Raw genomic sequence first — 11931 nt, forward strand, 5'->3', positions numbered from 1 at the left:
TGCTGAATGAGCGATGTAGCAGCAGGGGAAACTCACAGCCTGGACACGCAGACCCCAAGTAACCCTGGAACAATGAACTCCTGTCCTGCCAGGGCTCGGTAAGCAGCGCTGTTCCTCCAGCCAGGAAGGAACCAACTCCCTTTCCAAATACTGCTCTTGCAAACGCAACTTATCCTCTTTGGAGAGAGGAACAGGAATAGAAAGAGCCGTACACCACACCCTCCAAAGGATCCTTTATATCCCTATGATTTTTTAGTGCTGCCTCTGGGACAAGGAAAAGTCCTATTTGCTTGTTTTCACACGTCATTATTGCACACGCCTGTGTGGGAATGGCACAAACTGCGCTGTTTACCCACAGGCCACTCACAGGTGAGGAGAAACTTCATAGAAGCTGACACCACGGTATCGCTCCATGTTCTGTTTACTGTAGATTTCCAGTTCCTTGTATGGATTAACAGACACCAGAACGGAGCCAATGTATGTCTGAAAAAGAGAACACAAAGCAGAGAGGTTACAGAAGGTCTGGCAGCAGATTCTCTGAGAGCCCAGGCTGCTCTGAAGGCCGTATGTTGTTGACAAGGGCTGCCTGCGGCGGTGCGCTGGGGATGCTGCTGAGGGCTTCCAAAGAGGCCAAGGGTGCTGAAGAAGCAACCTCTTAGCGCAATGAGAACGACTTTGCAGGAGTTATGCTAGACATGTGATCCTTGCTGAAAAAACAGCACCTAGAAGCAGTTTTAACAAGCAAGAAAACGGGATTATTTCTAATATACCATTTGGGATCAAGTTCAAGCCTGGCGTTGCTGAAAGCCCACCACAGAGTGAATTCGTGAAACGGAAGAATGTGGTGCAAGTTGGATTTTTAGTGCTGGCAAGGCCTCAGCTGGAGCGCTGCAAATGAGTCCCTACATCCGTTAACATGACAGTATCCCAGACAAGTTCTGACACAAGCAACCATGGCCTGTTAAAGCTGATACCACCATCTCTAAATCCAACTGCAGAGCTAAGCTACGGTATGTCTTCTGGAGCAAACGCCCAAATTCAGGTGACTGACGAACACTTTGGCTTCTGTCACTCTGCTACTCACATAGATCAGATTCTCCTTGAAGCGCTTACGCAGGTTTTCAATAAACGCTGCTTCGCTGGTGAAGTTCTCGAGCAGGACAAAATCCTGCACCCCCACACGGTCGCGGGCCGTCAGAGCGCTCTCCATGGTCAGCCGAATACCGTTAGTCCCCGCTCCCTGCAACCAAAAGCAGAGGAAGGTTGGGATGTCTCTGGTTTTGTACGCAGCTCACTGAGTCCACAAGAACGATTAACCACAATTACCCATGGACAACCTATAAACAGGAGAGGATATTAGAATAACCCCACTACTCTTAAAAAAAGGCCAGTCAACGTATACTAACACTTTATCAATTGCTTTATACTAATTGCTTTGATGGAAGACACACCAGCATTAGGGAAAAGTTATTGCTAAAATTCCAATCACTTTAAAGGAATCAATCAAACAAGCGTTTCATAAATAAAATAAAACTTGGATTTCCTTTCCCAGGCATCCTTTAACAGGAGTGAGACCGAAATGTGTTCTCCTCTCTACTTTTCTCTCTTATTTCATAACGGGAAGTCATTTCAAGGCAAGGAATCTTTTATGACTAATGATGATTCATCTCATGAGCAAACAGCTTCACATCGCTGACCAATTTAAAAGCTTTAGCAAGATACCCAATGGGAAAATTCTGGGAAAATTCTGAACTAATGAGAAATGGGTACTTCTGCATCCCATGCCACTGAATTTACTGTGACACTAACATCTATCCCATGCATCGAGCAACTTCTATTCCCTGACCTTCTTTTAAAGGTTACATTTTCAATGTGACATGGTTCAGACACAGCCATCTTTGGAAAACACAGGTCTGCTGACTTCTTACTTCACTCAAGCTCACGTACTAAAACAGGGAGAGGAAATGTGCACCAAGTGACTCAGTCGCTGCTTGTGGGGAAAATTTCTGCTAAAGGCAATTAGACCCGATGGACAGACGATGTACAAGGCACAGAAGACAAGAGACTACAGAAATCACAGACAGGAGATACAACGTATTATAAACCATTTGCCTCACATCTGTCTGCATTTTCTTATCATATTCTTAAATCCTTCTTTCTTTGCAAACTCCTCACAGCAAGCACCCTTCTCCTAAATCATTTCCCTAAAGCACTAATGCATTTCAGAGAATCTGTTGTTATATTCTGGGATGTTGCCATCACTGGCACAAACGCCACTGGAGCTTGCTCCTGAACGGGCTCATGCACCCTCTCCTGTATTAGAGTTACAAACAGGGAATGCCGGACCCCTGCTGCAACGCTGTCGTCCAGCCCCAAAAACCCTGCACAATGACGTAGATGATTTTTGCTGACTCACGTTGTCAGGTAGTTCCTTTCTGCTCCTTCTCAAGATATAATAGTGGTCAGAGCACAGGGACTGATGGCGTGCAGGGAAAAAAAAAATAAAAACAACCTTGGTCAGAAGAAAATTTAGCGTAAGTTTTGTTAAGTAGTAATAAAGGCAAGACTCACTGAAATATAAATTTGGGCCCAAACGGGTGCCAATTCCCTCAGTCTGCAGTTGTTTAGACTTACCAATCATTTACAAACGTAGTTCTGCCTATTTCTGCAAGGTATAATTGGCTTCCTTCCTGAAAGCCCACTCTCTGGGCATAAGTGATTGCATGAAACTAGCAGCTTTCACAAAAAAAAAAATTAGTTCCTACAACTTGCTACTAGGAAATCTCAAATCCAGATCCACTCTAATGGCTCAAACACCACAAAGAAGCATCATTTCAATTGCCCTTTTTATTTTTTCCAATTAGTCTCATGGTCTGGAAGGCCTGATTTCTAAGCTTCGAAAGATCCAGTTTGGGAAGAATTCTGCAGACACCGTCATAAGTAATCTTTTTAAAATACCCACAACATTCCAAGCCAATTCCTCCGCACCTTCAGCAAAGTGCTTTGTTGTCTTCTTCTACCCTATTTGCCAAGGTGAAGAGGAAAGGGATAAGCCCTGGAGAAGAAAGGTGGTGAGATAAAGGACAACGCTGGCAAAAGAAATAGGGATAAATCACATAGAAATAAACTCTGCCTAGAAATTAGAATCCTTCTATCCGAGCAGTGCAATCCTGGAGCAGCTTTTGGACAAGGTAATAGGAACAAAGGCAAAACCAAAAGAAAATAACGAGTTTTCAAGTGGGTAAGTTTATGAATACAGTTTTAAAACACAGCTGGCTCAAAAATGACTGAGGAGAAACTTCCACCCTCGCACAGTTAATCCAAGTTTATATAATCCTAAAGACTTTCACAGAAAACGTCACTTAGCAGTTTCAGCAGCTCTTTCATCAGCCACTCCCTCAGCTCAGGACAAACTGATCCCAGCCGTACGCATCCAGCCCAAGGAAGAAGCAATCTATCCTACTGACAACACAGAAAATTGAGCTTCGGCCGCCTCCTCTGGGATAGGCATTTAAGGCTAAGTAGCTTTCAGCTTCCTCCATGCTTTTTTCTTCTCATTCAACTCCAACCTCTCTCCATGAGAACAAAATAACTACCTGAAATTTTCAGTCAGTTTAAAAAAAAAACAAAAAAACAACACCGAAATAAATGCAGCTTTTCAACAATAATTAAATGCGACCAGATTACCTAGTCGACATGATGCAGTCAGATTCTCCAGAATATAAACTTTAACCACAGTGTTGTACCCTCCCGAGCCTAAGTTCAATGCAAATATAAACGTCAGTCATAAACCACAGCTCAGCAACATGCATTGCTCTGTGCCAGCATGTGCTTTATTGCTTATGTCCAAGTCTACCACTGACTTAAAATGTCAACATTAACTATTTGACTGCCAATAATGCAATGTAAAAGGAGGTGAAAATAAATCTTTTTTGCAAAATGGAAATAAAACAGTAGTGCAGAAGGAAGAAAGTGGGGAAAGACGACACTATTTAGAGAAAATAATCACAATGATGACCATATGTTCCTCCTGAACAATGAGTGTGACAGTAAGGCACTGAATAAATTAAAATAACTGAAGTGTTAGTTATTTTATGTTAGCAGGCAGACATCAAATCTGGTGGCTGTAAATTAACGCTAGAAAACCCAGTCTGGGGGGTTAACTACGTTACAGTGAAGCTAATTAACCATTAAAGCAGTTTGCCTACGGACAGGACTGGCTCCCTTAGCGTCTTTGCAGTGGATAGATTTATCTCTGCCAAAACGCCTCCGGCTGACGTACAGTTCGTCTACAACATCCTCTGCTCTGTGCTGTGCAAGAGATCAGCTTGGACAACTCTGAAAGCCCTGTGCCAGGGAGTATGTATTCCAGATGATTAGGAGAATATAGGCTGTGAGGGTCTGCTTAGACCCTTCCGTGTGAAAATGAGTTTTCCTTGAAGCTGCTAAGAGAGTACAGTGGTAGACGAGCCGTTCCGACAGGGAGAACATGGGCGAAAGGACCGTCCCAACTGCCCTCTGTGCAGCTGCACCCTTTGGCTTGCACTGGCTCCAGTACTTGTGCAATAAGCTAGACTGGAAATCTGACATAGATTAAAACTAACTCACATTTTATGTTTTTTTTAAATAATTATTTTAATCCAGGTTATTTTCCCCTGCTGGTTCCACACATAATCACTCACAATGGCCGACAGATACGGTGGCACAAGTTGGGAACCACAGCGGAGACAGGGAGGAGCAAGCATCTCAGCAGCGGGGGCCAGTTCCTGCTGTTTTTAAGTGCTTGTGAAACTACCACCTAGGAGGCAAGTTAGGTGTAGTCTAATGGCTCACCACCACCAAACAGAACACATCCCCTCCTTTGGACTTTGCCTTCCTGGCATGTGTTAACGCAAGCAATTACCTATCTCTAAGCTGAACCAATGTAACTCACTAAATCAGCAAAACAAAGACCAGAAAAAAAGAAGCCAGTAGTTTTCTGTCAAGGTAGCGAGCTGAATCACCTTACCATGGGATCAAGGTGAGTGTCAGACCCAGGGCAAGGAGGAAAGGGAGCACAGGTGCCCTTTGGACAGTAACAGTTACAGGTCAGCTCAGCCATGTGCAACTTCACCCTGCCTACAGGAAACAAATGGAGGACCAGGCAGAATCCCAACCTTTGTAGGATATACCATGCTAATGCCACACCCAGCACAGGCTGCAAACGGGGAACTGCAAAAATTTGAGCAATCTCCATCTGATCTTGGTGCCTCTGGGCTTAGGAGTGCCTGTGTCTTCTCTCAAACCGGCCTTTTATCCCTTACTAAAGATCACTGTCCTGATGGTCACTCCTGCTTGAGGGAGTACAAGCTGACTTTTGCCACTGCGTTTCTCAAACCCACCCCGAGGTACGGTGCCAAGGGACTCATTCCCACTCTATTTTAACCCACTCTTTGCTTTTAATCTCTTCTCCAGAGCCGTCAGCACAACAGTGGCTCACTGCCAGGAAAGGAAAAGCCGTCACTCCTGAATGGTGGGGACCAAGCCAGTGCAATTACCAAAGCGGTACTACTTCCACATGCCTTTTTCTTCCGTGTGATTAAATTTTGGGAAAGACTTTCAGCTGGTGTAAACTGGTGCTGCTCAATGCAGCCTGCAGAGCCAGGTTTACATTGGCTGAGGTTCCAGCCTTTCTTTGTATTCATACAACAGAGTCAACAAGACCAGAAAATACCCTTCACAAACAACTCTTGGGAGTACAAAAGCACTCAAGACTATACCAAAGAGTTTCCTAAACTGAACTAGTAAGTCTCTGACACATTACTGTGAAGGTGTAAAGAAGTATTTTTCTTTTAAATGATGCTAAATGCCAAAGTATGATACAGACTTTCCTCTGCTTAGGACTTGGAGATCTAATACACCTCAAAAATGAAAACCAAGACCTTTTGCTCTGCACAACAAAACCCAAAGTAGTTGAGTCACTCAGTCACTCTGAGCACATCAGGGAAATTTTCTTTTGTGAAGGAAGATTGAGGACAACAAAGACAAGCGCAGGAGTTCAGGGATGATGTGAACTGAGCAAGAAACTCCCCCCACTGCTTTGTCCATTGGCTGGTCTATGGCTCTGCAATACCCAGTAGTCCAACATGTGTGTAGGAAGGAGTCTTTTACACCAAAATTTCCCAGCCTTGATTTTCCCAGAGGGGCAACTGAACGGTCAGTGCTGGCACAGCAATTCCAGATACACAAGTAAGCGCTGCTGACCGCTGAGAGAACAGGCAGCACCTGGCAGCTCAGGCAACTCTCACTCCCTCCTGGAGCATCCACGAGTGATCTATGTGAAAATACCTGGAGCTCTCAAAGTCAATGGTCTTACATGGAGCAGGGAAGCTTTATAATGATCTGATTTAGAAAGAAAAGTCACATGACGTAAACAAGATTTCTGCATCAACATCTAAAAATGTATGTTTTAATATTTTCCTCTGACAATGCATTTTTACAAATTAGCTAGTATCCATTCGGTAGACCAGGAGGCTTGCACCAAAACGGCCGCAGGAAGCGGGTGCCGTATGGAAAGAGGCAAGCATCTTTATCTTGGTATCAAGTGAAAGATGATTGATCTGCGGGTTCCACAAATAGTTACAAAGCCGGGAACGGAAGAACAGGCAAGAACCAAATGTGAGTGGGAAGGGAAATTCAGATTAGATTCTGGAAGACAATAAGGAGTCTGAACCAAGAACGAACTTCTTGTGGGGAGGTGGCAGTTAAAACACATTTGTCTCCTAGATAGTATGACATTCTTCACTGCCATGCCAAAGCTGCAGGAAGGAAAAAAAACATCCTCTGATTTCTACTCCACTCTACAGCCTGGGAAAGGGTTTGGACACGGCATGGGCTAGACAGCAGAGCAGACAAAAATCAACCATTTTACCCAGGGCTTCAATTCCTGAGGTGCAGAATGGGATAGCTCTTCTGTCCTTTTACATGGAGAAAGCAATAATGAAAACAACTGAGGTGGACCTGGACCAAGGGATCTTAGTCAAGCACTTGCCGCCTGCCAGCGAATCCCTGACAGATTGAAGTGCAGCCACTTAGGATCCTCCTTCCTTTTGCCACACTGAAAGTCAGCTGCACGTTTTAGACACAGAAAACTGTTATTCAACAACTGGGTTGGAAAGAGGGTTCCCTGAGAGGCAGCTCCGTATCTCACGTAAAAATCCTCTGCAACCAACCACATGGATTTATCTGTGCTTTCTGAAGCCATCTGAGCTCAGACAATAATTTATATGACCCAAATCTCAGGCATTAGACTTGTTTAATGAAAAAATGTAACAACAAAATGAAATGTTTTATTTTGCTTTTAGTTATCTAAGCCCGCCCGATGAAGAGTGCAGTGTTTCCCACAAGGTGGTAAGCTGTTCAGAGCAGACAACTTGAGGAAAAATCAGAACTGTCAGATCAAACGGGATCAAAACCAGATAACAACTCTGATGACACAGACTAGTAGAGCTAAAGGGAACAACTTCAACTTGCAAAAAAAGTTACCATGTCAGCAGCTGCCACTCAAGGACCATTTATAGCAGAATCAGTTTTTATTCTTGCTTCTTTTAGAGCAATACATCGCCAACAAAGGAATGTCTGGTCAGGGAGCACTTGCCCATGCGCAGAACCTCGTTCTCCCTCTCAGATACCTCCCTCCCGATCCTAAAACACATGTTGAATGGATGTAACTATAGAATATACTATTCAAAAAATGATATTAAGGAGCAAGAATTGCCACTTCCTTGACTAATTTCTGTAAACAATTTATTTTGAAGTCTTCCATATTTTAAGTAGGGACAAACCGGAATACATTAAACAAAATAATTGGAAATACAGGGTAAGCAAGCTTATTCTGCTCTCACAAAGATGTGCTATGTCCCCACTAGCTAACTGCCTAGAAGTTAAAGTTCTGCCTCCCTCACTTTCCAAACTACAGAACCATTTTATCTCCCACCCTAAAATGCAAAGCAGAATGGGAAATGTGAGCCATGTATCACACTGTGTGTATTATTTTAAGTATCTGTTAAATGCATGTAGGTCGTGGGTAGTTAGAACTGTGAAAGCAAAAATTTAATCTTTTGAAAAACAATAATGCAGGGTGTGGATATTGCTGCAATTAATTGTGACTCTTAATATATTAACCAATGACATTTGACACTTGCAACATTTAGAACAGTGAGGATCCATATCTAAGGAGCTCAAACGTAAATTAGAAATGCAAATTAGGATGGACCAGAAACCAAAGCAAGCCACGGAGATTTGCATGACAAGCAGGTAATATTATTTGTTCAATGTTTATAACATAATTATATTTTCTAGACTTTACTTTTTTGAGGGGGATGGGAAGTAAGTTAGGAAAAAAAAAAAAAAAGAGAAGCAATTTGTAGTGAAAAGAAAAAAGTAATTATAAGACCTGATTTGAAGGAGAAGAAAAATGTTTAGCCCTAAGAGGGGATCCTGATATTTCAATCAAGAAGCTAAATATAAAATAGCAGTAAGAAAAATGAACAAGGCAAACCAGAAAGATCACCAAGGCTGGAAAAGTAAATACACTGAATTTCTACATTTAGGGAGCTGACATTTTTGCTCCTGAACAGATGACAAAAGCTGTTGCTAGTTAAAAGATGTTGCTGATCACAGCAGTACTACCTGTGACCTCAGGTCACAGGCCTGTGCATCCCACGGTAGCTTCAGAAGACAAACAGATGGCATTAAAAGCAAAAACTCAGATCACTGCCCTTTCCAAGTAAGTTTTGCCATTGACTTCCAGATCAGACCGAGCAGGTGAGAGGGGAGCTGAAACTCAAACACTGGCCTACAGGTAAGAATCACTGCATGCACTTGCTCCCCCTGCCTCCCAGCTTGCAGCGATGGGGTGCTGACCCTGCACCCTCATTCACTGTTCTTTGATAACTGCTGTTACGTTCCCCCCTTAAACGCACACATCCGTTCGCGCCTCTCACTGCAAATACTGCGGGTCTCACACTGTTACTCTTGCAGCTCTCTGGCCTTCCCCACACCAGACATTCCCACCTTCTCCACTGGATTCCACACGCCCCACACAACCATTTCAGACCATTATGTCTTTCAAAGATAGTAAAACTTTCCGAACAGAACAAGCACTCCAGTGCATTCCCAGGGCATGTGAAGGGCACTTCCACACCCACACGTTCTCTCGGAGAGTATCAAGCACCACCCTAGACAGCATCACTGCTTATCACGCTCACATGTATCGCATCTAAAACCCTTTCTCCATATCCACTGCTGTATAGAGGTTTGCTGGCTCCTACAGTCCTCCATGCCAATAAAAATCCAAGCACAAGCCTCTCGAGCACTACCATCTCCACCTTCAAATGCGCTGCCACAGGGAGGAACTAGGCAGGTCCTCCAGAAGCTCTGCGGTTCCCTTCATCACTAAGACTCTTTCTCAGACAGTGGTCAACACTAGACTATTCGGGAAAGCATGCAAGGATTGTGCAGGTATGGGATAGTCAGGTCCCACGCACTCTTCTTCAACAGTCAGAATGCCCAAATCTACAGACATGACGTTTTCAATCCTTCTCTTTCTAAATTTGGTAAGTTTGCCAATTAAAGCCTTGAACATTCTTATCCAGACAAAAGCCCACATACGCTCTTTCTTATAATGTTCCCTCATTCTTGACCTCAACATCTTCCAATGTCAGTGAATTCCGTGGCCCAGTTATGCATTGTATGAAAATAATCTTTGCATCTCTTTAGCAACTTTTAACTTAACTGAACATCCCTCTTCCTATGTTACAACACAGAAAAAGGGAGCTCATGATCTGCCTTCTCCGTGGCACTACTGTATACTTTTTTTTTTTCCTCCTCTCTTATTCATCTCTTTTTCCAGGTAACAATCCTAGTCTTCTCAATCTTTTGCCACATACTCATTTTTCTAAGCTCCTGGTCGTTGTCCTGCAATGCAGTACGCAGACTCAGGCTTTCTGGTTGCCGCTAAAACACGGACAAAGTTTTGCTAAAGTAAATACACCCTGGAGGAACTGAGTTGCAATGAGTCCTTAAGCAGGTATTTCCTGCCATTCCCTAGGGTGGCAGTCACAGAGAAAGCAGCCCATGTCCCTGGGAAGGACACAAGCAGAGCCCAGCACCAGTACGGCACATTCACACCCTCATGCCCCTTCCACCCAAGCAAAAGCTCCACCCTTTCTTCTCCCCTAACACAGTCCACAGCTTTCCCCCTCTCTTCGCACTTTCTCAACTCCCACCTTGGCTTCCTCCTCAAAACACGCATCTCCTGGATTTTTTATCCTATTTCAACCCCTTTCACATAACTTTCCAATGAAGGGGTCTTTCGCAAAGCAAGCTGAAGCATTTCAGTTTCCTGCTACTGCTGAAACTTTGAAAATGTATCTCCCTCTTCTTCTCACACTAGATACACATCTGAAAGCTACAAAACCACCAAAACAGTTGAATAAATCTTACCGCGCCTCTGAACTTCATTTCTGCCTCCTGCCAGCTCCCGCAGCACTTGCAGAGACTTAGTTTAAGCTGCTGCAAAAAGCAGGAATCTGAGGACAAGTTCTCTCTTCTGTCAGTTGCCTTTTTTTTTTTTTCATGACATTTTCGGTGCAGTCAGAACTCCCTCCCTCCCACCAGCTCCTACTGGAGCATACTGGAGAGGGCGTTTTCCAAGGAGAGGGAGAAGAACCCTCCTCCCCTCCCAAAGAGGAGAGACCGAAGTGCACAGATCGTGAGAGGCAGTCCAAGAGAAGTCAGCTGTCCTCTGCCTGCAGCCTGCCTGCGGAGTCCCCGCTGACAATGACAGGGAAAAATGGAAAGAAAAGTAATCACAGGCACTGGAAAACCTGGTGCAGAGCCCAACACACCAAACCACAGCAAACAGGACAGGAAGTGATATGCTCCATTACGGCAAGTTTTTGCACTGAAACAGCAGCAGCAGCAGCAGCATCAAGAGGGCTCCCCGAACCCACTCCCAGCTCACCCCAACCACAGCAAAATCTCCCGGGCTTACAATTACACTTGCAGTCACTCTCAGCAAATCGAAGGACCACAAAGAGTGGCCCAGGGGTAAGGCAGTTTGCCTTGTCTGCCCTTGCAAGGACTTAGCATATTGGCTAACACCCACTCTACATGGAGGTCTCCGAGGTCCTCGTCACAAAATCACCTGCACTACCAAGCAAGACCCTTCTTAGTAGGACACAGGGAAGCCGCTGTTGGCCTTAGCCTCCAGCCCTTGCAAACAGAAGTAGCACATTTAGCTGTCTCCGAGGCCATCAGGGTTTGGTCTCACACAAAAAAGTTCATGGCCATAGCTACACCAAGAGTGAAAAACCACCACCACCCAGAGATAAGGGCGTTCTGACAAAAATCAAAATGTAGATGCAGCTTTTGCTAGCATTTGGTAGAAAGTGAAAGGACGAGAGGCAATGGACGCAAGCTGGAAGAAGGGAAATTCCAATGAGATATTGGGAAATTTTTTTCATAGCGAGTGCTGTCAAATATTAGAACAGGGGTCCCAAGAAGTTGTAAAACTCCATCCTTGGAGATATTTAAGACTCAACCAGACAATGCCTGAGCAACCTGATTTAAATTGGCCTTGCTTGGAAGTGGGGTTGGACCAGAGATCTCCACAGGTCCCTTCCAACCTAAAATTATTCCATGATTCTATTAATTATTTTGCTCCTCGATGGTCTAAGCTATGTGTCCATCCTAAAATGAATTACAGGTATAGCAAATAAAGCTATAGATCTGTTACAGATAGCACGTTGCCCTGGCACAGAGCCCTGCCAAAGCACGCCACCCTTCAGGTATTGCAGGTCACAAGTAGTTCACATTATGAGCATACAGAGCTGCTGTCTGGCAGCTGCACAGGAGGCCAGGCAGACCCCTGCAGGAGATGAGCTCTGC

The 11931-nt window shown here is 44.3% G+C and overlaps 1 protein-coding gene across 2 annotated transcripts in view; it reads right to left on the reverse strand.

The window, feature by feature from the left end:
• Nucleotides 1–10590, reverse strand: part of MYO1C (myosin IC) — a 33043-nt gene extending 22453 nt beyond the window's left edge. The window contains exons 1-4 of one of the 2 annotated variants that reach the window (XM_009333444.1): nucleotides 10486–10581; nucleotides 2417–2476; nucleotides 1085–1240; nucleotides 368–483 (exon numbers count right to left, since the gene is read on the reverse strand). In XM_009333444.1, the coding sequence (XP_009331719.1) occupies nucleotides 368–483; nucleotides 1085–1240; nucleotides 2417–2476; nucleotides 10486–10503 (350 nt within the window). In that variant the 5' untranslated portion in view covers nucleotides 10504–10581. Of the gene's footprint in view, nucleotides 1–367; nucleotides 484–1084; nucleotides 1241–2416; nucleotides 2477–10485 lie in introns of both variants that reach the window. The other variant, XM_009333445.1, reaches the window with a different exon arrangement.
• Between the last annotated feature and the right edge of the window lie 1341 nt (nucleotides 10591–11931).

Source organism: Pygoscelis adeliae, unplaced genomic scaffold (genome assembly GCF_000699105.1).
Source record: "Pygoscelis adeliae isolate BGI_AS28 unplaced genomic scaffold, ASM69910v1 Scaffold331, whole genome shotgun sequence".
Classification (NCBI taxonomy): Eukaryota; Metazoa; Chordata; class Aves; order Sphenisciformes; family Spheniscidae; genus Pygoscelis; species Pygoscelis adeliae.